The sequence below is a fragment of the Monodelphis domestica genome, chromosome X, assembly GCF_027887165.1.
Source record: "Monodelphis domestica isolate mMonDom1 chromosome X, mMonDom1.pri, whole genome shotgun sequence".
Taxonomy (NCBI): domain Eukaryota; kingdom Metazoa; phylum Chordata; class Mammalia; order Didelphimorphia; family Didelphidae; genus Monodelphis; species Monodelphis domestica.
Genome location: NC_077235.1, coordinates 52,985,770 through 53,009,968, shown reverse-complemented (window position 1 = coordinate 53,009,968; position 24,199 = coordinate 52,985,770). Strand labels below are relative to the sequence as shown.

The 24,199-nt window shown below is 40.4% G+C and overlaps 1 protein-coding gene across 5 annotated transcripts in view; it reads left to right on the top strand.

The window, feature by feature from the left end:
* The first annotated feature begins 2,241 nt into the window (after window positions 1–2,241).
* RBMX2 (RNA binding motif protein X-linked 2) overlaps window positions 2,242–24,199 on the top strand; it is a 113,514-nt gene continuing 91,556 nt past the window's right edge. For all 5 annotated transcript variants that reach the window (XM_056808883.1, XM_056808884.1, XM_056808882.1 and 2 more), the window contains exons 1-4: window positions 2,242–2,348; window positions 2,565–2,680; window positions 5,562–5,613; window positions 13,914–14,043. In XM_056808883.1, coding sequence (XP_056664861.1) covers window positions 2,344–2,348; window positions 2,565–2,680; window positions 5,562–5,613; window positions 13,914–14,043 — 303 coding nt within the window. In that variant the 5' untranslated portion in view covers window positions 2,242–2,343. The remainder of the gene's footprint in view (window positions 2,349–2,564; window positions 2,681–5,561; window positions 5,614–13,913; window positions 14,044–24,199) is intronic.

Here is a 24,199-nt window from a genome sequence, read left to right as displayed (position 1 = left end):
TCTGTCTGTTCCCTTAAATATTATTAGTCCAGGGGAAACCATTTTTAGGTTTAAGCTAAACTCCTCAATGCTGTTCCTTAATGGGGAAGGAGGGTCCCAAGCTTCATATTCAATGCTTGACTCTCTTCCTACCAGAGTTTAGTTCTCAAATGAGCACACATAGTGCTAAAATAAACTCATTTATCCAAGTTAAGAGCAAAACAGAGATCAGAGAAAGCATACATAGGAGAAATACACCAGATAATACAAATTAAATGAGTTCTCCCTTTGGGAGATAGATAACTCAGTTCAGCCAAGAGGGAGATTCCCAGATCTTGCTCAAGGGGCAATTCCCCAAATTCTCTAGTGCAGCCAACTAGAGATAGGGACCTGATTGAGTTGGCCAGCTTCTCAACACATCACTTCCTCCCTGGCTTTCTTGCCTTGCAGCAACCTGAAAAAAAGCTGGTGTTGTTTATCTTTTCTTTTTTTTAAACCCTCACCTTCCATCTTGGAATTAATTCTGGGTGTTGGTTTCAAGGCAGAAGAGTGATAAGGGCTAGGCCATGGGGGTCAAGTGACTTGCCCAGGGTCACATAGCTAGGTAGTGTCTGAGGCCAGATTTGAACCCAGGACCTCCTCTCTCTAAGCCTGGTTCTCAATCCACTGAGCCACTTAGCTGCCCCCTTGTTTATCTTTTCTGTACAAGTTGGAAGCCAAAAGTCTTTTGAGCCAAGGGTTTGCAGATATAAGATATTAGTCTAAAGCTAATTTCTGCCAAACTGCTTTCCAGCATTCATGGCAGTTCTGATCAAAAAGGGAGTTCTTTCCTAGATAATTTATGTTTCTAGGTTTCTAGCTTACATTCTAACAGGGTAGACAACACAGATATCCAAGGTGATGGGAAAGAAGGAGGCAATAACAACTCAGGAGATCAGGAAAGGCTACATCTAGAAGATGACTCTGAATGGTTCTCAGTCAGGAAGAGTGGAAAAAATGGGAAGGGAATTGACATAGTATGGTCAGATTTCTAAATAACAATTGCACTGGGAAGTACTTTGTGTCCATTATCTAATCTGAATATTGCAATAGACTGTGAGACAAGTGCTATCATTGCCCCTATTTTACCAATGGGGAAACTGAGTTTCAGGAAGGTTATCTCACAGTCACACGGAGTGTCAGAGGCAGCACTTGAACCTAGGTCTTCCAGACTCCAGGTACAGAGATATTTGGAGCTTAGGCAATGCCAATGATGCCACTTCTGACTTGTATTTAATCTTCTTAAATTTGATAAGTCAGATTTTTCATTTATCAGCCATCATCAGTTTAGGCTTGGAAAAGACCTTAGGGTCATTTAGTTCAGTTTCTTCCTTCCTGCAACCCTTACTTTCTGTTTTAGAATCTATACTGAGTATGATTCCAAAGCTTAGAAGAGTGGTAAGGGCTAGACAATGGCGGTTACATGACTTGACCAGGATCACACAGCCAGGAAGTATCTGTGGTCATATTTGAACTCAGGATCTCATCCCCAGGCCTCTCTATCCACTGACCCTCAGTTCCTTCATTTCACTGAAAAGGAAACAGGCTTAAAGAGGGGAATGCATTTGTGGACTTTAGTCACAAAGGTAATCAGTGGAAAAATCAGATTTGGAATCCTGACCAGGATTTTTTTTCCCTTATTTTTTTTCTTTATTAAAGTTGTTTTCCTAGTACCAAAATACCAGTGTTTTTCACACACACACACACACTCACACACTATGTATTTTTTGACCAGGTGAAGAATATGCTTTCGGGGTACTGGGGGGGAGGGGTGGGGGGAAGGGGATGAGGGGAGGGAGGGATAAAGGGGAAGAGAAGATAAATAAAAAGCTTATTACCCTCCTCACTCCCCAACCAGTTTCAGGACTTAAGTAAGTACCTGTTCCCTAAATGAGTAGCCATACTGACACCCACAGCCTAACAGGAGAAACTCAAATCACTTCCTTGATCTAAGTCAGTTCCGAAAAGGAAAGCACCTCATATCGTCACTTTTGGTATCTATACAGGCGCTAGTAGTATTGTTTCTCCCTTCCTTTCTTCCTCCCTTCTTTCCTTCCTTCTCTCCATTCCTTTCCCACATCTTTTCCCCTTTCCTTCCTTCCTCAGCTACATGGCCATCAGCCCTCAGTTCTAAGCTAAGACCCTAAAGTTCCATTCAAGGTCCCATTCAAGGCGTACCATTTTATTGCGTATCCTAGCGTAAGCTCCACCCCCTCTTTGTCTCTCGACCTTCTGACGCGCATGCGTAGACTGAAAGTTCCCTGTGCTGCGCAGACGCGGCGTTCTAGGCAACCCGGAAAGAAGACGTTTGGGTAGTTCCTGAAGATGAAGTAAGAAACTTAAAGTTTGGGGGGGTGGGGGTGGGGTGGGGGCTGGGGTCAACGGGGGGGTTGGGCTGGTGGGTGGGGGTAGGGCTGCTCTACCGTCCTGGGGCCAGAGCGCCGCTCAGTGCAGGGACACCAAAGTCCTGGCGCGGGGCCTTGGTTCTTTGCTTCTGGCAGCGGCGTGGTCCCCCTCCCCCATCTCCTCTCTTCTCGCCCCCACAGTGCCTTGACCAAGGTGAAGCTTATCAATGAGCTCAATGAACGCGAGGTGGAGCTCGGGGTGGCGGAGAAGGTGTCCTGGCACGCCGAGTACAAGGACAGCGCCTGGATATTCCTTGGTGAGGTTGCGTTCCCCCTTCCCTCCCTCCCTCTGGAGCTCTCCCTCTCTGTCAGTCGTAGCCTACTGGTAGGGCCACCCTCCTCTTCAGTTCAGTAAACTTAAGCTTATTAAGAGCGTGCTATGTGCCAGCCTACCTGGCGGGGGCAGCAGCCGAGCTGGGCGGGACACCTGACATTCCCAGTGGCCTCTCGATGTCCTTTGTCCCTTCCCCCCACAGTCACCAGCAGAGCCATGCTTAGCGTTTGCTTTACCTAAGTAGAGGCAATATCCGGTAGGAGAAGGCACAAGAAAGATCCAGGGCTCCGACCTGCAAGCAGTGCCAACCTTGGGAATCTCCCCTTCGCCTCCCTGGCTGCTCTCTTTTAAGTTAAATAGGGGTGCCATCGGTAGAAGCTGGTACCTTGACAATAACAGGGAAGCTTGGAGGAGGCTCCCAAATGAGAGGTTATCCTCAGCACTCACTCTCATCCCCCACATATACAATCGGTTACAAAGTTCTTTCTACATTCTGTTAACATTTCTTCTTTACGTTCTTCTCTCCCGACACTTCTACCATACGTGTGCAGGCGCTCATCACCTCGTACCCGGACTTTTTTGATAATCTATTGGTTGGTCTTTTTGTCTTAAGTTTATTCCCTTCCTCCATTCAGCTCTTCAAGTGAATTTCCCAAAGCTCAGGTCTGACAGTGACACTCCCCTTTTTAACAAACTCATTATCTTTTCAAACTTCTCCTAATACTGTAGAGGGTACCACCATCTTCAGAGTCCCTGAGGTTTGAGACCTAGGTGTCATTCTTCACTCCTCACCATCCTTCACACCTTCTGGCCCCCCTCTGCTCCCCCATCCAATCTGTTACCAATGTCTCTCCGATATATCCCCTTCTCTCCTCTGGTATTGCTACTGCCCCGGTACATACAGGTCCTCTTCTCCTCTTCGCCTTATGTTAAAATAGTCTGTTGGTGGAACTGCCTGCCCCAAGTCTTTCCTTCCATTAAGCTAAGTTAATTTTCGTAAAGTGAAGGTCCAACTATATCAACCCCATACTCGAAACTCCAGTGGTTCCTTTTTACCTCCAGAATAAAATATAAACCCCACTGTTTGATGTTCAAAACCTTTTCTAACTTGACTCCTCCTGCTGACTTTTCATTCTCCTCCTTTACTTACTCTCATGTACTATGCAGTCTAGTGACACTGACCTTCCCGTTCTTTATACAAGACAACTCCATCTCCCAATTCCAGACATTTTCACGGACTGGAACTGGGGCCTCCTAGTTTTCCTGGCTTCTTTCAACTTGCAGTGAATATCCCAACTTTTACAAGAATCCTTTCCCTGTCCCCATTAATATTAGTGCCTCCCCTTCTCCAGTTTATCTGGTATATGACTTGTTTGGATGTAGTTGTTTGTTTGTGGTCTCCCCCTTAGCTGTGAACTTCTGAGAGCAGGGGTCATTTTTGGCCTTTCTTTGCATGCCTGGTGCTTGACACAGGGTTTGGCGCATAGTAGTAGGCACTTAATGAGTGCTTTTAGGCAGACCAACTATGTATATGCCCTTGGATAAACCTCTTCCTTGTCTGGACCACAGTTTTCTCATCTACAAAATTAGGGGGTTGATTATATGACCTGAAGCCCCTTTTGCCTTTAAATGAGTGATATTTTGAAGGCCCAGGACGAGAAAAAATTTGCCCAATATCACACAGCAAGTTAATGACAGATCTGGGATTCCAACTCAAGTCTTCTTACTCCAGATCCACCACACATTTTTTTACCTTTCAAAAGTACCTTCTGGAGAAAAACATGACTTATCACTTGTTTGTATGGGTATACGACTTGCGATTTTGTTTTTAAAAGATTACTCTTACAAAAGTGAATAATATGGAAATAGGTTGTGAGTGATAATACATGTAATAACACATTGGAATTGCTTGTCAGCTCTGGGGGGGGGAAGAAAATGAATCATGTGAACATGGGAAAATATTTAAAAATAGAGAAAAAAGTACCTTCTGGCACTTATCAATTTATCTATTCAGAGGCAGAACATTCTTTCTCTTTGCTGGAAAATAAACCTTACCTTCCATTTTAGAATCATTACTATGAATTGGTTCTAAGGCCAGAATGGTGAGGGGTTGGGAATGGTGGTTAAATTTCTTGCCCAGGGTCACACCTCTAGGAAGATAGGGAGGGAAGGGGAGAGAGAGACAGACAGAGAGAAAGACAGAGAGACAGAGACACACAGCGAGAGAATATTATGAGCAAAAATGAAATAATTAAAAATAATAGAGTATATGGAGAGAGACAGTGTAATACAATAGATAAAATAGATAGTGCTTGGTTTGGATTCAAGAAGATTAATCCCACATTTAATGTTTAGTAGCTATTGAATCTTGAGCAGATCATGTCACCTCCATGTGTCTCTCAGCTCTCTAGGATTTATCTACCAAGTCATTAGTTGCTGTGATCTGCCTTGGTGAAGGGAATTCCCATATTGGAAACTCCCTACACCTTATTTATGTGTAATATAGTGAAAAGAACACTAAGTTTGGAATTAGAAGATTTGAATGAAAATCCCAGCTCTGTCACCTAATAACTATTTGACCCTAGCTAAGTCAGTTTTCCTGTCTGGCTCTCAATTTCCCCATCTGTAATATCAGCTTGCTAAGACTTGTTTTGCTGAGGTCTGAGAGGAGTTGTGGGGAAAATACTTTGTGACCTGAAAAGTGCTATATAAATCAAAATGAACAATGAGTTGTGAGTGGGTTTAAAAGTCTATAGGTATAAGTAGATTGCCTCCAACTTGGGTTTATTCTTAACAATAGATATACATCCGTCTTATTTGAGTGCTGAGTGATGGCTAATGATCCCTGTTATCTTCTTTCTTAGGAGGGCTTCCTTATGAATTGACTGAAGGAGATATCATCTGTGTGTTTTCACAGTGAGTTCCATTTCAATTTCTGGTATAATAATGAAACCTCACTATTTTATGTCTGCTAATTATGTAAAGATGAGAGGCAACATGGTGTGGTGGAAACATTTGGAAATGGGTTTGTTGTCAGGAGACAGGACCTAGTCCCAAGGTTGTCAGTAATTCCCTATGTGAGCTTGAATGAGTAAGTTTCCATCTCTGGGACTCAGTTTCCTCTTATGTAAAACAAGGGCGTTGGACTGGATTGTTTTTAAGCCCCCTTTCAGATTCATTCATTCAGCAAGTATTTCATTTTTAACTTTGTGCCAGGCACTGTGCTATGTGCTTGATACAGAGAGCAGTCTATGAGTATTGATTAAATGTTTGCTGAGTTTTGACCAAGTGCTAGACATACAAAAGAAGGTATAAACAGTCCCTTACTTGAAAGAGCTCACATACTACTGGGAGAGACAGCAGCCAAGTAAATAACTACATAGGAGATATATACAGTACGAATAGAAGGTAATCTGGGTGGAATTAGCTGTTTAGTATAGCACCTTGTGATTGAGTCTAAGCCTTTTATGTGCTTTGGTACATAGGTTGATTGCCAGATAGTTTCTGCATTTTGTTGTTATTTGGGAATGATATTTCCTTTTCCATTTTTGCTTGTTGAGTTTTGTTATTATATAGAAATGCTATTGATTTTCGAGATTTATTTTGTAGTCTGTAACTTTCCAGAAGCTATTGAAGTTAGTTAGTATATATGCTGATTCACTAGGATTTTTCCAAATAAACCATCATATTGTCAGCAAATAGGGATAGCCAGATCTCTTTTTTAACCAATCTTCAAGCCTTTAATTTTTTCTCTTGTCTTATCACTATTGCTGTTATTTCCACAACTATATCAAATAATAGTGTGGAGAGAACAGGAATTCTTGCTTCATTCCTGTATTTATTGGGAAAGGCTTTCCTATATCTCCATTGCAGAAGATACTTGCTTTTGGCTTTAGACAAATACTTTTTATGATATTAAAAAAATGCCTTCTAGCTATGCAGCTATACTTTGTCAAAGGCTTTTTCTGTATCTGTTGAGATGATTATGCAGTTTTGGATATTTTGGTTTTTAATTTGGTTAATCATGTTGATTTGTTTTCCTAATGTTGAACATCCTTACATCCCTCATATAAATACCACTTGGTCAAAAGGAATATTTTGTTCAAAATTTTTGAATCAATATTCATAGATGATATTGACCTATAGTTTTCCATTTGTGTTTTATTCTTCTCTGGCTTAGGTATGAGGTCTATATTTGTCTCAGAAAAAGATTCTGGTTGTGTTTTCTTTCTCAATTATAGAGAAGTGTCCTTTGAAATTTTGAAAGAATTTTCTTGTGAATCCTTTAGGACTGGGAGTTTTTCCTTTTGTAGTTCCTTTTTGGTTTAATCTGTTCCTTTTCTCATATTGGGTTATTTAAAGATCTCTATCTGATCTTTTGACGCTTTAGATATTTTCTGTTTTTGAAAGTATTCTTCTATTTTGCGTTCTTAGTTTTGTTAAAATATAACTGTATAATATGTTCTGAGTATTCTTTTTGTTTCTTTTGGTTTTGTTATAATTTCACCTTGTTTGCTCTTTTACTCATTTGATTTTCTTGCTTTTTAATCATATTAGATAAAAGTTTATGAGTTTTATTAGTCTTTTCAAAGAACCAGCTTTTGGTTTTATCATTTCTGTGATTTTTGTTTGTTCCAGCTGATCTGTTTCTCCTCTATTTTTTTTTTTAATTTTTATTTGGTCATTTCCAAACATTCATTGGAAACAAAGATCATTTTCTTTTCTTCCCTCCCCCCTTTCCCACTACCTCTCCCATAGCCCACGTGCAATTCCACTGGGTATCACATGTGTTCTTGATTAGAACCCATTTCCATGTTGTTGGTATTTGCACTAGAGTGTTCATTTAGAGTCTCTCCTCAGTCATATCTCCTCCACCCCTGTATTCAAGCAGTTGCTTTTCATCGGTGTTTTTACTCCCACAGTTTATCCTCTGCTTGTGGATAGTGTTTTTTAGATCCCTGCAGATTGTTCAGGGACATTGCATCTCCACTAATGGAGAAGTCCATCACCTTCGATTGTACCACAATGTATCAGTCTCTGTGTACAATGTTTTCCTGGTTCTGCTCCTTTTGCTCTGCATCACTTCCTGGAGGTCGTTCCAGTCTCCATGGAATTCCTCCACTTTATTATTCCTTTTTAGCACAATAGTATTCCATCACCAACATATACCACAATTTGTTCAGCCATTCCCCAATTGAAGGGCATCCCCTCATTTTCTAATTTTTGGCCACCACAAAGAGTGCAGCTATGAATATTCTTGTACAAGTCTTTTTCCTTATTATCTCTTTGGGGTACAAGCCCTCCTCTATTTTTTAATATCTCTTCTTTTGTGCTTATTTTACGTTTGTTTACTTGTTGGCTTTCTAATTTTTTTAACGTGTGTTCAGTTTATTGATTCTCTTTTTCTATTTTGTTAATACATATTTATAAGGATATGATTTTTCCCCTGAGGAGTGCTTTAGCTGCATCCCAGAAATTTTGTTATGTTGTTACATCATTATTATTTTCTTTCCCATAATTATTAGTTGTTTTTATTATTTTATTCTTTGATTCACTCATTTCATTGTGGAAGTTTGCATTTGGATCTCCTTCTTTTGTTTGTTTGTTGTTTGTTGTCCCTGAACCAGTTTTTTTTTTTAAACCCTTACCTTCCGTCTTGGAGTCAGTACTGTATATTGGTTCCAAGGCAGAAGAGTGGTAAGGGCTAGGCAATGGGGGTCAAGTGACTTGCCCAGGGTCACACAGCTGGGAAGTGTCTGAGGCCAGATTTGAACCTAGGATCTCCCATCTCTAGGACTGGATAGTTTTTTTTTTTAAACCCTTATCTTCTGTCTTAGAATGAATACTGTGTATTGGTCCCAAGGCAGAAGAGCAGTTGAGGGCTAGGCAATGGGGGTCAAATGACTTGCCCAGGGTAACATAACTAGGAAGTATCTGAGGCCGTCTCTGGGCCTGGCTCTCAATCCACTGAGCTATCCAGCTGCCCCCCAGTGATAGTTTTTTATATTGTGTTATCATCTATAAAAGATGTAGTAACTATTTCTTTTTACATTGTCTTTGTCATATACTTGTACTTTGATACATGGTTAATTTTTGCAAAAGTTTCATATGGTGCAGAGAAGTCTATATTTTTTTACAGTTGTCAGGTTCTGTGTAGAATGCCTGAGGCTTGCCGGAGGTAACTCCTCCTGACTTCCTTCCACCTTTACTCCTATCTCCTTTTAGAAAGGACTCTTTTACTCTATCTGCTGTTACTCTGTTGCTGTTTCTGACATTCATTCATTCCACATGTATTTCTTTTGTCTGGGGTGTTCAAGAAGCAAATCTTTTCAAGTCTGGTTTTTAAGAATGTTTCAAGCACCTCTTTGTTATTGAATGTGTCATTTCTTTCCGTTTATAGTTAATCTCAGATTTGCTTAGTAGGTTAGCAAGGCTATCTCCTGAACTTCATTGCTCTTTGGAATATACAATTCCATTCCTTCCTGAATTTTATGGAGGGTGTAAAATAGTCTTATTTTCCAATATTTTACCCCTTTTATTTGAAGGTTTTTTTTATTTCTTGCAGAACTTGTTTCTGAAATTGAATTTTTAAAGTTAACTGTCATGTGTCTTAGAGTTTATAGCCTTAGTTTTTTTCAAGAGGTGATCTAAGAATTCTTTCAATTGGTATTTCATTTTCTGTGTTCAAACGTTCTGAGCAGTTTTCTTGTTTTATTTCTTGTATTATGATGTTCACATTTTTTGTCTTGTCAGTTTCTTCTAGGAGACCTGTGTTCTTTCTTTAGGTTATCTCTAATCATCCTATCTTTGGGATTTGTATTTTGCTTTCACAGTGGTCATATTTTCTTTTGTTTTTTCTTCTCTTCTTCTAGCTTGTCCTTCATTTTTCTCTCTATATTATTCTCAGTCTATTGTTCCCTCTTTTGTTTCTTTGGTGAGATATGCCACCTCAGATTCCATTGTTCTCTTCTGCCCATTTTGTTCTGGAGGCCATAAATTCTGCTTTCATAATTCTCATTTCAGCTTTAAACCATTTAGTAACAGCATGGTGTGGTTCCATGTTTTCCTCAGATTCCACAGGGTCCTTTGTCTCATCAAGTATTGGATAATTTTTGTTTTATAGTATTTATTCATACATGCTTGAACTTGTTAACTAGTTCTGGAGGCTTTATTTCCTTTGGCTGTTACTGTTTTGATTTATCTGCTTGTTTTCAAATTTTATCTGTTTTATTCTTTCTGAGATCTTTGGTAATTCCAGTCTTTCCCCCCTCTTATCTTCTCTTACTGGGTCTCAAAGTATCTCAGCCTTCTCTTAAATTGGGCAATTCACATTTAACCACCTAGTCCTCTGTCCCAAATGACTTTTGTATGGACAGAACTGGCTCCAGTTGGATGCTGGGCTGTTTCCCTCAGACTGAGTGGAATACTGCATCCTCAGTTCCAGACATAGTCATGTCTTGCCCCTTTTACTCTGTTCTTTTATTCTTCTGCAGTTATCTTTTGCATTTATAGCATGCTGTCTCCTGGATGCACTTTGTCTGCAATCTGGATCTCAATGGCTCTGGAAAAAGGGAGAGAGGATCAGGGTGTAGAGTTGGGTTTTATTGCAAACCAATGTGTTGTGTTCTTAGGTTAGTTAGTATAGCCTTGCTGCCAGTAACCTGGTGGATGGTTGGGGTGTATGTATTTGGTGAATGAACTCAGAGTAGGCTTCAGTTCATGGCGATTTTTTCTCTTCTTTTTGGATTTTAGGTGTCGTGGACCATGAAGACAGCTAAAATTGCTTTCTCTTTGGTGCATAATTTCTGTTTTAGAGAGATTTGAGAGTCCATAGGGGTCAGAAAAATATCCCTAGTTCTCCATTTTGTTAGTCATGTTAGTCAACGTGTTTGTTTATTTATAAATGAGTTTTTTGTTGGTGTGAGCCTGTGATTTTTCTATAATGATCCTGAGGGGAAACCTCCTTCCCCTGATGTAGATTAGCTTCTACTCTGTAACTTAGTTTTCAAGAGCTGCCTGGAGCTCTGGGAGGTCAAGTGACTTAGATGGATATGTCTGAGGTCATACAGTCATATGTGTATGTGAACTCATGCCATTGTGGCCCTGAGGCCAGTTCTGTGTCCACTGTGCCTGCCCATCTCACAAAGACTTAGCCATACTTTGTTAGCAGTCACCTTGAGTTAGAATTAGAATCTGAGTTGGAAGAGCCCTCTTCTGGCCCTTGCTTGATAAATGCATCAGAAATGCATGGAAATGCTTGACTTAGACCTCAAGGATCTTGGAGTTTCTAAGTAGTCTATATACTTTCCCTCCTCATGCTGATTAAAGCTTCCCTACTCCTTAGTAGGGAAAACAGCCCACACTCCTTAAGTACTTGGAAGTTTGCAAAGCTTCAGGGGTTCTTCCAGTGTCATTTTTGACCCTATTTTACAATGGACTGTCTTTGACTTGCTCTGACTCAGCTCCCTTCCTTCCAGCAGCGGGGTTGATGAGGACTTGAATACTTAGAATAACTTAAAATGGTTCTTGGACAGCAGACACATGGTCCATCACTGGGGTCTTCTTAAGACTTTTGAGCTTGCCAGGACCTACCAGAAACTGTTCTCCCGGGATACCTTAAAGAGCCCAGAGTTACCACACTTGTCAAAGTGAGATATCAGAAGAGGACTTTATTTTCTGATCTTCTGACTAGAGCCAGTGCTCTGTCCCCTGTTGTGCCATGTTGAGGAATGAAAGTTTTTGTGTGGGCTCTGTTTTCTTTGCCTATCATTGGGTTGTTGAGCCAGTCCATCCTATTCCTTCCAGGATTGGAAAAAAAACAAGTGAGTTAGCCAGGAAACCCAGGTTTGAGTCTGGGCTTTTCCTAGCTGTGACCTCACTTTTTCTGGCCTTCATCTGTAAAATGGAGACACTTGTGCACTTCCTCCTTTACCCTGGGATCATGATAAATTCTCAAGAATTAGCAAAATGGACATTCTAAATTCCATCATCCGTTTAAGCACTGGCAGCAGTAGCAGCAATTTTGGGAAGCACCATGGACAGAATCCTCCAGGCAGGACAGAGACGGAGGGCTACTGTTTTTCAGTTGCATTTCATCGTCTCTGAGCTTTGGAAATTCCCAGTGAAGGGAGGATTTCCCAATTCAGCCTCCTGGAAACATCTTTTTCATCTATTCAGCTCTTTGCTCAGGTGCTATCAAATGGTAATCTACGAGACTGTATATATGCTGAAATTCTCTGACCTGTGTACACAGATTGATTTCTTAAAAGGGGATAAGCTTCAGTTTTCCACTTATGTGGAATACCTCATTTCCTGAGGATGGCCAAGAAATGAGGTATAACTCCTTGTATGTATGCTTGTATCCATCCACGTGTGTGTTTACATACACACATAATTACCAGACATACCATTAACCATTAAAGAGGTAGTGTTTATTTTAAAGCAGCATGACAAAGGAGGTCTATGGTATTAATTTTTTTTTCATTCAAATCTTTCTGCTGATCCTATTCTTAAAAAAGACCCAATTATAGGGATAGCAGGAGTTCATGCTAGAGAGTTAGCCTTGGAGTCAGGAAACCCTGTTTCATTTCAAGTCCTGCCTCTGACACATGGTTTTATGGCTCTGGGCTTGTCACATCACTCCATGTGCTTCAGGTTCGGTGTTCTGGGCATTCTCTAAGTAAATCTGTAAATTGCAGAGAAGGTGCAAAAGATGTTCTCTCACTAGGATCTACCAACACTGAGGAAGTTACATATTGGCAACTCTGCCCCTCCCCCACCAAAACAAAAAGCCTGTATGGCACCCATGGCCTAGGGTAGCCATTCAGGGTATGTTTTAAGGAGCACTGAAGTCAAATTGTAAGGTCAAATCTCATTGAGATCCTGCTCCCTGCCTCCATGATTTGGAGCAGGTTACTCAAGCCTTCTGGTTGTTGGTGTCTTCTGGAAAAATGAGTGAGTGGACTGGAAGGCCTCAAAGGTACCTTCTAGCCCCAAATCAGCTATTCTCTGATTGTCTCAGCTATTGTCATTCCTGTGGTGGTTAGTGTTCCTTCATTACTTCTTCCTTAATCCCGAATCCAGGATTTCTTGGGTAGGCTTGGTACTAGTACTTGGTACACTAACACATCCAATAGTCAACTCATTATGTCTGAAACCAACTCATTACCCTCTGCTCTTCCAAACTTCCATATTTCTGTTGAGGGCACCATCATTCTCCCAGTCTCCCATGCTCACAATTTAGAAATCATCCTCAATTCCTCACTACTCTTATCCCCCATGTCCATGCTGTGGCCAAGGCCTATCAATTTCACCATCTCTCAAATACACCCTTTTATCTTCTCTGACATTGCCATCACTCTAGTGCAGACATTTATCATCCTACATATGTTTGGATTATTACAATAGCCTGCTGATCAGCCTGCTTTCCCCAACTCTTTCCCTCACTCTAATCCATCCTTCATTCAGTCACTAAACTGATTTTCCTAAAATACAGGTCAGACCATGTCTTGCCCCCTAACTCCTTGCCCCTCTGCTCATTCCCCCTCAGTAAGCTCCAGTGGTTCCTTGTCACTTCTAGGAACAAACACAAAATGCTCAATCTGGTATTCATAACCCTTCATAAACTAGCCCCCTTCTGCCTTTCTAGTCTTTTTACACCTTCCTCCCCAACACATACTCTTCACTCCAGTAATACTAGCTTCTCAACTTGTGTAAAAACAAGACACTGTTTCTTGGCTCTGGGCATTTTCTCTGGTTGCCCTCCATGTCTGTAACGCTCTTCTTCCTCAACTCTGCCTCATGATTTTCTTGGCTTTCATTAAGTCCCAACCAACAAAATGCTATCATTTACAGGAAGACTTTCCCAACTCCTTTTAATTCTGGTGCCATCCCTCTGTTAATTATTTCTTATTTAACTAGTACATGGCCTGCTTTGTATATATTTGTTTACATGTTGTTTCCCCTATTGGATTGTAAGTTCCCTGAGGAAAGGGGCTGTTTTTTGCCCCTTTGTGTCTCCCTAGCACTTAGCATAGTGCCTGACACCTAGAGGGTGCTCAATAAATGTTTATTGATTGATTGATTGATTGATTCACACTGATCTCAACTCCTACATGACACTCATCTTGAGTTACTTTTTGTGGACAAATGCTTTCTTTTCCTAGTGGCCTTCCCTGTAAAGCTAACTACTTTTTTTATTCTTTTAAAATCAATAGATATGGGGAAATTGTTAACATTAATCTCGTACGAGATAAGAAGACTGGAAAATCCAAAGGATTCTGTTTTCTTTGCTATGAGGATCAGAGAAGCACCATTTTGGCTGTGGACAATTTTAATGGGATCAAGGTGAGTGGGTCTTTTCAAGTGATCAGGCTTCATTTTGGTTCTTCTCGTAGATGCTAAACTTGCCTGCCTAGTCAGCCTTAACTGGAGCCCAGTGTTTAGGAACTGCTGTGCCATGATGTGGGAGAAGATAGCCTGAGGAAACCCAGCTCCTTTAGTCCCCGAGTACCACTTTTCTGATCCTTTAATATAGAGGCATTCACATTTAGAATGAGAGGAGACCTTCAAGCTTAACTAGTTAATGAGCTTGCCACTTCTCATTTTTTTTTAGCTCTACAAGGTTTACAAAATGCTTTCTTCACAACTGGGTGGGTTGTTCCATTTCATTCCATTTTATCTTCATTCCATTTTATTAGTGAGAAACTGAGCCCTGGAATATGGAGGTGGGGAGGAAGTAGCCTAGCCCAAGGTTAACTCAGCCAGTAAGTGTTAGAGTCAGCATTTGAGCTTGGGCTTCCAGAGTTTACATTCAGCACTCTGTGCTGCACATATTCAACTCCTTGATTTTACAGAAGAAAAAAACTGAGGCCCAGGAGAGTGGCTAATCTGAGGTACTGAACCAAATTGTTTCTTCTCTATCCCTCTTCTACTATTATACCTAGTCTCATCGAGCAAGCATCTTCCCACCATCCCCCTGCAATTTCAACATGTTCCTTCCCTAATATGTCATGTATGTGGGGCAAAGAAGGAACCAGGAAACACACAGCACATTACAAGAGGAACAGACCTAGCTTGGGAGCCAGGAGGCCCTGATTCACATTTCTTTTCAGAAGTATACTGGCTCTGTGATCTTGGGCAAATTCCTGGAGGTGAACTCTAGTTTTTTTCCTACATAAAATATAGGTTCTCCTTACTTTACAAGGGCATTGTGAGTAAAACATTTTATGAATACTCATGGTAAACATTTTTGAAACTATGATTTCAACAAATAATACAGTTCAGCACATGATTAAGCATCTATAGTATACAAGAAGCAGCCGAAAGTGTGTTGGTTAGTGTTGGGCCTGGTTTCAGGGAGACCTGAGTTCACATCCTATCTCAGGCATTTCCTAGTTTTGTGAACTTGGGCAAGTCACTTAACCTTTGTCTGCCTCAGTTTCCTTATCTGTCAAATGGGGATCATAATACCACCTAATTTCCAGGGTGGTTATTAGGATTAAATGAGTTAAGTTTTCAGCAAGCTTTAAAGTACTGTACAGATGTTAGCTTTATTGTTTTATTTTCAAATCTTAAAGTGCTCAAGACTTGCCATTTATCACTATTATTATGCTCCTTTGTCTTTGAATTGTCCTGGGGCTTCTTTGTGGTAGAAGCAAAATCAGGATCTGCATGCAATCTGCCCATTCCTTCATAGGATTATAGATTTGGGATTGGAAGGGGCCTTAAATGTTATCTAGTACAAACCCCTCATTTTTCAGATGACTCAAGCCTAGGTCCATACAGGGCATCTTTGTGATTTGAACTTAATTCTTATTCTGGCATTCTTCACTCTGCAAAACCAATCCTTCTGAAATTGCCTGCTTGCACCATCGTACTCCATTCACCTGCCTTTGCAGGTTTTGCAACCTGGGAGTTATTCTCAGCTCCTCACTCTTCCTCACCCTATATATCCAATCTGTTGCTCAATGTTGGTGGATCTATATCAACACCCCCCCAGGCATTTGTCTCTGCTCCATTCACATGGCCACCACTCCATTTCATGTTCTCATCATCTCTTACTTAGATTAGTACTACCCTGGATTCCTAATGGGTGTCTCTTCCTTTTCTAATCTATCAGAGTTACAGATCTGACCTTGTCATTCCCTTCCTCAATAAACTCTAGTGGCTTTCTATTACCATAAGGCCAAATATGTACTTCATTTGACAATTAAAGTCCTTCCTAACCTGGCTCCAAGTTATCTGTTCAGCCATCTTAGACATTACTTTTCTTCATGCCCTCTTAGGTTTAGCCAAACTGGTCATCTTGTCATTCCCCCCTAACCCCCCCCCCCAATGGCATTCTCCTGCATCCTTACTCATCTTTCTCTTAGAAGCAGCCCTGGTTTCCTACAAAACTCCATGCAAATACCTACTTTAGAACTTTCCTTCCTGCCTAAATCTCTTTGTATTTATTTTATATCTACTTATGTGGGTATATGGGTTCATGTTGTCTTCACCTATAGAATAGTAGCTTCTTGAAGGCAGGGCCTGGTTCAGTTTTGGAAACCTTCAAGGTAAAATTTTTTTTTTTTAAATATATTTTATTTGATCATTTCCAAGCATTATTCGTTAAAGACATAGATCATTTTCTTTTCCTCCCCCCCCCCACCCCCCATAGCCGACGCGTAAGTCCACTGGGCATTAGATGTTTTCTTGATTTGAACCCATTGCTTTGTTGATAGTATTTGCATTAGAATGTTCATTTAGAGTCTATCCTCTGTCATGTCCCCTCAACCTCTGTATTCAGGCAGTTGCTTTTTCTCGGTGTTTCCACTCCCATAGTTTATCCTTTGCTTATGAATGGTGTTTTTTTCTCCTGGATCCCTGCAAGTTGTTCAGGGATATTACACCACCACTAATGGAGAAGTCCATTACGTTCGATTATACCACAGTGTATTAGTCTCTGTGTACAATGTTCTCCTGGTTCTGCTCCTCTCGCTCTGCATCACTTCCTGGAGGTTGTTCCAGTCTCCATGGAACTTCTCCACTTTATTATTCCTTTGAGCACAATAGTATTCCATCACCAACATATACCACAGTTTGTTCAGCCATTCCCCAATTGATGGGCATCCCCTCGTTTTCCAGTTTTGGGCCACCACAAAGAGCGCAGCTATGAATATTTTTGTACAAGTCTTTGTGTCCATTATCTCTTTGGGGTACAGACCCAGCAGTGCTATGGCTGGGTCAAAGGGTAGATATTCTTTTAGCACCCTTTGGGCATAGTTCCAAATTGCCCTCCAGAATGGTTGGATCAGTTCACAGCTCCACCAGCAATGAATTAATGTCCCTATTTTGCCACATCCCCTCCAGCATTCATTACTTTCCTTTGCTGTTATGTTAGCCAATCTGCTAGGTGTGAGGTGATACCTCAGAGTTGTTTTGATTTGCATCTCTCTGATTATAAGAGATGTAGAACACTTCTTCATGTGCTTGTTAATAGTTTTGATTTCTTTATCTGAGAACTGCCTATCCATTTCCCTTGCCCATTTATCAATTGGAGAATGGCTTGATTTTTTGTACAATTGATTTAGCTCATTATAAATATGAGTAGTTAAACCTTTGTCAGAGGTTTCTATGAAGATTTTTTCCCAATTTGTTGTTTCCCTTCTGATTTTAGTTATATTGGTTTTGTTTGTACAAAAGCTTTTTAGTTTGATGTAGTCAAAATTATTTATTTTACATTTTGTGATTCTTTCTATATCTTGCTTGGTTTTAAAGCCTTTCCCCTCCCAAAGGTCTGACATGTATACTATTCTATGTTTACCCAATTTACTTATGGTTTCCTTCTTTATGTTTAAGTCACTCACCCATTTTGAATTTATCTTGGTGTAGGGTGTGAGGTGTTGATCTATTCCTAGTCTCTCCCACACTGTCTTCCAATTTTCCCAGCAGTTTTTATCGAATAGTGGATTTTTGTCCCAAAAGCTGGGATCTTTGGGTTTATTGTATACTGTCTTGCTGAGGTCGCTTTCCCCCAGTCTATTCCACTGATCTTCCTTTCTGTTTCTTAGCCAGTACCAAATTGTTTTGATGACTGCTGCTTTGTAATATAGTTTTAGGTCAGGGACTGCAAGGCCCCCATCATATGTGTTTTTTTTCATTATTTCCCTGGATATCCTTGATCTTTTGTTCTTCCAAATGAACTTTGTTATGGTTTTTTCTAAATCAGTGAAGAAGTATTTTGGTAGTTCAATGGGTATGGCACTAAATAGATAAATAAGTTTGGGTAGGATGGTCATTTTTATTATATTGGCTCGTCCTATCCATGAGCAGTTAATGTTTTTCCATTTGTTCAAGTCTAGTTTTAGTTGTGTGGCGAGTGTTTTGTAGTTGTGTTCATATAGTTCCTGTGTTTGTCTTGGGAGGTAGATTCCTAGGTATTTTATTTTGTCTAAGGTGATTTTGAATGGGATTTCTCTTTCTAGTTCTTGCTGCTGAGCTGTGTTGGAGATATATAGAAAAGCTGATGATTTATGTGGGTTTATTTTGTATCCTGCAACTTTGCTAAAGTTGTTGATTATTTCAATTAGCTTTTTGGTTGAATCTCTAGGATTCTTTAAGTAGACCATCATGTCATCCGCAAAGAGTGATAACTTGGTCTCCTCCTTGCCTATTTTGATGCCTTCAATTCCTTTATCTTCTCTAATTGCTACTGCTAGTGTTTCTAGTACAATGTCAAATAGTAGAGGTGATAATGGGCATCCTTGTTTCACTCCTGATCTTATTGGGAATGCATCTAGTTTATCCCCATTGCAGATGATATTAGCTGTTGGTTTTAGATATATACTGTTTATTATTTTTAGGAATGACCCTTCTATTCCTATGCTTTCTAGTGTTTTTAATAGGAATGGGTGTTGTATTTTATCAAAGGCTTTTTCTGCATCTATTGAAATAATCATGTGATTCTTGCTAGTTTGCTTGTTGATGTGGTCAATTATGTGGATGGTTTTCCTAATGTTGAACCAGCCCTGCATCCCTGGTATGAATCCTACTTGATCATGGTGAATGATCCTTCTGATCACATGCTGGAGTCTTTTTGCTAGTATCCTATTTAAGATTTTTGCATCTATATTCATTAGGGAGATTGGCCTATAGTTTTCTTTCTCTGTTTTTGACCTGCCTGGTTTTGGAATCAGTACCATGTTTGTGTCGTAAAAGGAGTTTGGTAGAACTCCCTCTTTGCTTATTATGTCAAATAGTTTGTATAGTATTGGGATTAACTGTTCTCTGAATGTTTGATAGAATTCACAGGTGAATCCATCAGGCCCTGGGGACTTTTTCTTAGGAAGTTCTTTGATGGCTTGTTGGATTTCAATTTCTGATATGGGATTATTTAGGAATTCTATTTCCTCTTCTGTTAGTCTAGGCAGTTTGTATTTTTGTATATATTCATCCATTTCTCCTAAATTGGTGTATTTATTGCCATATAATTGGGCAAAGTAATTTCTAATGATTGCCTTAATTTCCTCCTCATTGGAGGTGCTGTCCCCCTTTTCATCTTTAATGCTGTGAATTTGCTTTTCTTCCTTCCTTTTTTTAATTAGATTGACCAGTACCTTGTCTATTTTGTTTGTTTTTTCAAAGTACCAGCTTCTTGTCTCATTTATTAAATCAATAGTTCTATCACTTTCGATTTTATTAATTTCTCCCTTAATTTTTAGGATTTCTAATTTGGTTTTCTGCTGGGGGTTTTTAATTTGATCGCTTTCCAGTTTTTTCATTTGCATTTCCAATTGATTGATCTCTGCTCTCCCTTGTTTGTTAATATAAGCATTCAGGGATATGAATTTACCTCTGATTACCGCTTTGGCTGCATCCCAAAAGGTTTGAAAGGATGTTTCACCATTGTCATTTTCCTCGATGAAATTATTAATTGTTTCTATGATTTCTTCTTTAACTAAACGGTTTTGGAGTATCATATTGTTTAATTTCCAATTGGTTTTAGATTTGGTTTTCCATGTACCATTACTAATCATTATTTTTATTGCCTTGTGATCTGAGAAGGCTGCATTCATTATTTCTGCTTTTCTGCATTTGTGTGCTATGTTTCTGTGACCTAATGTATGGTCAATTTTTGTGAATGTGCCATGTGGTGCTGAGAAGAAGGTGTATTCCTTTTTATCCCTATTTATTTTTCTCCATATGTCTATTAATTCTAATTTTTCTAAGATTTCATTCACTTCTTTTACCTCTTTCTTATTTATTTTTTGATTTGATTTATCTAAATTTGATAATGGTTGGTTTAAGTCTCCCACTAGTATGGTTTTATTGTCTATTTCTTCCTTCAATTCTCCTAGTTTCTCCATTAGAAATTTGGGTGCTATATTATTTGGTGCATACATATTGATTAATGATATTTCCTCATTCTCTATAGTCCCTTTTAACAAAATATAATTACCTTCCCTATCCCTTTTGATCAGGTCTATTTTTGCATTGGCTTTATCAGATATCATGATTACCATTCCTGCCTTCTTTCTATCAGTTGAAGCCCAGAAGGTCTTACTCCATCTTTTAATTCTGACCTTGTGGGTGTCAACCCGCCTCATGTGTGTTTCTTGAAGACAACATATGGTAGGGTTTTGGATTCTAATCCATTCTGCTATTCGTCTACGTTTTATGGGTGAGTTCATCCCATTCACGTTCAAAGTTATGATTGTCATTTGTGGACTCCCTGGCATTTTGATTGCCTTCCCTAATTCTAACCTTTTCTTCTTCGGCTCTGCCTTTTAGTCCAGTGATTTACTTTGAAACAGTCCCCCTTGTCCCCTCCCTTGATGTTTCCCTTTTTAGTCCCTCCCTTTTTGTTCCCTCCCCCTCCCCCCTCTCTTTCCCTCCCTTTTTGTTCTCCCTCTCCGCCTCCCCCCCTTGGTTTTCCCTTCTCCTTACCCTTGTTGGGTAAGATAGAATTCAAGATCCCAATGGATCTGGATGTTTTTCCCTCTCAGAGCTGATTTCCCTGAGATTGAGGTTTAAGTAACCCCCCCCCCTCTTCCTCTCCTTCTTATAGGAGTTTTCTTCCCCTCCCCTTCCCATGTGAATCTTTGTGTGAGAATGATTATTCTATTTGGTCTTTCTTTACCCCCTATTTATACATTACATTTTCCCCACATAATAGTATACATAGGTTGATATAAATGTAGTCCTTATAGAAGAGAGTTTGAGTAAAAGAAGAAGATAACATTTTCCCCTTTCCTTAATATTTACCTTTTCAGGTATTCCTTGCTCTTTGATTTTCGGTATCAAACTTTCCACAGAGCTCTGGTCTTTTCTTTGCAAAAAGTTGGAAGTCTTCTATTTTGTTGAATGCCCATACTTTCCCTTGGAAGTATATAGTCAGTTTTGCTGGGTAGCTGATTCTTGGTTGGAGACCCAGCTCTCTTGCCTTTCTGAAGATCATGTTCCATGCCTTACGATCATTCAGAGTAGAACTTGCAAGGTCTTGTGTGACCCTGATTGGCATTCCTTTATATCTAAATTGTCTTTTTCTGGCTTCCTGTAGGATTTTTTCTTTTGTTTGATAGCTTTGGAATTTGGCAATTACATTCCTGGGAGTTGTCTTTTGGGGGTTTAGTGTAGAAGGTGTTCTGTGAGCTCTGTCAGTGGCTGTATTGCCCCCTTGTTCTAGAATCTCTGGGCAATTTTCTTTGATTATATCTTGTATCACCATGTCCAGTTTGGTGTTTATTTCTGGCTTTTCTGGGAGTCCAATTATTCTTAAATTATCCCTTCTCCCCCTATTTTCCAGATCTATCACCTTGTCGGTGAGATATTTTATGTTCTCTTCTAATTTCTTGGTATTTTGGCTTTGCTTTATTAATTCTTGCTCTTTTACACGATCGTTGTCTTCTAGCTGCCTGATTCTGGCCTTTAAAGCCTGGTTTTCCTTTTCAGTTTCATCATACCGGTTTTGTAGATGCGTGAATTTCTTTTGCATTATTTCCAACTTTTCCTCCCAGAAGGCTTCCATCTTTTTGGTCATTTCTGATTCAAATTCTTCATAGGTTTGTGGAGAGTTTCCATTTCCTTTGGAAGGTTTTGGAGCATTTTCTTTTATATTATCTTCTATCTGCTCTGTATTTTGTATTTTGGCTCCATAGAATGTGTCCAAAGTCGCCCCTTTCTTCTTATTTTTCTTGGTATTTTGGGGCTTCTGTGGTTCTGTGGAGTTTGCCATTTCTGAATGTGGAGGATTAGTTTTTCTTGTCTCTGTCTGGTGTTCAGAGGCTTTAGTCCTGGGCAGATGGTTCTATGAGCTTTCCCTGGGTTAAACTGAATATGCCTCACTGGAACTGGAATGGAAGGGTCGGACCACGAGGCCACACTCTCCCCCCGGCTCGCTTTCCGGAAGTTGCCTTCAGAATCGCTGGCCGTGAGGCTGTTTCGTCGGCCTGCGGGGGGATGGGCTGCAGCTAGCCCAAGCTCCGAGGGCAAGGACTTTCACTGAGACTTGGATAGCAGGATCCAGCCCGTGAGGCTGTCTTGCCCACCCTGAGGGTTGCTGTTGTTTCGACCTGCTCTCTGCAGAGGAAGCCCCAGGCAGTAACTTTCACCGGGACTGTAGAAGGCCCTGAGGGTTGTTGTTCTGCCGACCCTGCTCTCTGAGCCGGCCGGGCTGCGGCTTCCGGGAGCCTTGGACTCTGCGCTCCTACCCCTGAGGTCCTCCTACCCCTGAGGTCCTAGGGATCTCGGGTTCTGGCTTTTAAGGGGAGCCGTACCTTTTGATCCGGGTCCAGGTCCAGGAGGAGGGTTCCCAGGGTCTGTGCTGTTGATCGTTTTGAATTTCGGCGCCTTAGGAGCTTTTGGTTTGAGATCGGTAGGGAAGGGTTTTCAGGAGATCTGAGCTTTAGCTTTCTCTAAGCCGCCATCTTAACCGGAAGTCTAAAATTTTTTTAAATAACCAATTCAGCAATAAATTTAATTCTTCACACATTCATAAGCATCTACTGTGTACAAGTCTCTATGTCAAGGTTTAGGGACATAAAGATGAAAAAAATGTCATTTTTCCTCTTATTCTATTAGGGAATGGCATGTATATAGAATACTTATAAGCCTACTTTGATAGAGCCATCGAGGTCATGAAGTGGGGAGGAGGGGACACAACGCAGGAAATAAGTCTGGGAATGGATGCTTCAACCAGGTAAAGGAAACCCTGAAATGCTTGGTCAAGGAATTTATAGTTGTACTTATAGCTGACATTTGTATATGACTTTAAGGTTTGCAAAGCACTCTTTAGATCTGATCTCATTGGAGCTTTGTAAAAATCCTGGGGCACTGGCAGCTGTTCCTATGCTACCCATCTCACTGGGAAAAAAATGAGATAATGTATGGAAAGCATGTTGTAAACCTTAAAGTGCTATAGAAACGTGTTATTAATATGTTGGAGAAGCCAGATTACAAGTGGTTAAGTTGGGAGTGGATGGTAAGAAAGTAGAGGCAGGAAGTGTAGACTTGTTTAGAATATAGCAGTCAAAAAGGTAGTAATTTGAGGGGATGGAAGGGACAAGGAAAACTATTTATTTTTAGAATATTGGCGAGCTGAACATGTTTGTGTGCAGTAGGGAATGAGCGAGTAGAATACTCTTGAAGTAATCATTTCCTGATTTTTCTCTGCTCTCCTGCTCTCATCCACCCATTCTGGGCCTCACTTTCCTCCTCTGCAGAATGAAGGGGGGTGGTAGGAACAGATTAGATGACCCATTTTAAAAGTTTCTTCTAGCTCTAGATCCTTTTAGATTCCTAAAGTCCTTTCCACAAGAAGGTCCCTTTGACGATTGGAAAAATGCCCAACTAGTAGGTAGACAACAGTTTATGAATGGAGCCTGGGCCCTTCTAATGGATAGTCATCTACTGGCAGGGGTTCATTTTAACCTCTTTTGTGTCTTTGACCTCTCTGACACTCTGGTGAAGCCCATGGACCCCTTCTTAGAAAAATATTTTTAAATGCCTAAAAGAAAGTACTAAGGAAACCAGCTATATTGAAATAGAGATGTGACTTTTTTTTCCATTCAAATTCACAGATTCCCTCGAAATCTCTCTAGACTCCACAGGGATTCATGGAGCCCAGGTTAAGAACCCCTGGCCTGTGGTGCAACTTGCCTTTTTATCATAGTGGCTGTGCTTCTTGCTGTAATAAGGTTTTTGAGTAAAGGAGAGTCAGGGAATTGGCAGAAAGTGTAGGGGCCATGTGGTGGTGGTGTGTTTTTATACAAGAAGGGTTTTTGAAAACTTGGAAATCAAGCAAGCCAGAGTACTGAAAGTTCTGGGCAAAATCTGGGGGTGCTAGTGACCATAGGGATAAAGGGAGGCATGCAGAAGACCTGTAGTCTGTGTTAGGGCTAGAACCTTTTTGCCTTTAATCTTCCATTAAAGCCAGGGGTTAATTGATTAGTTGGAAGACTGGCCCTAGAGTCTGAGAATAAGGTGGTAGTATAGAAAAAGGGAAGGTAGGGTTTTCCCCTGG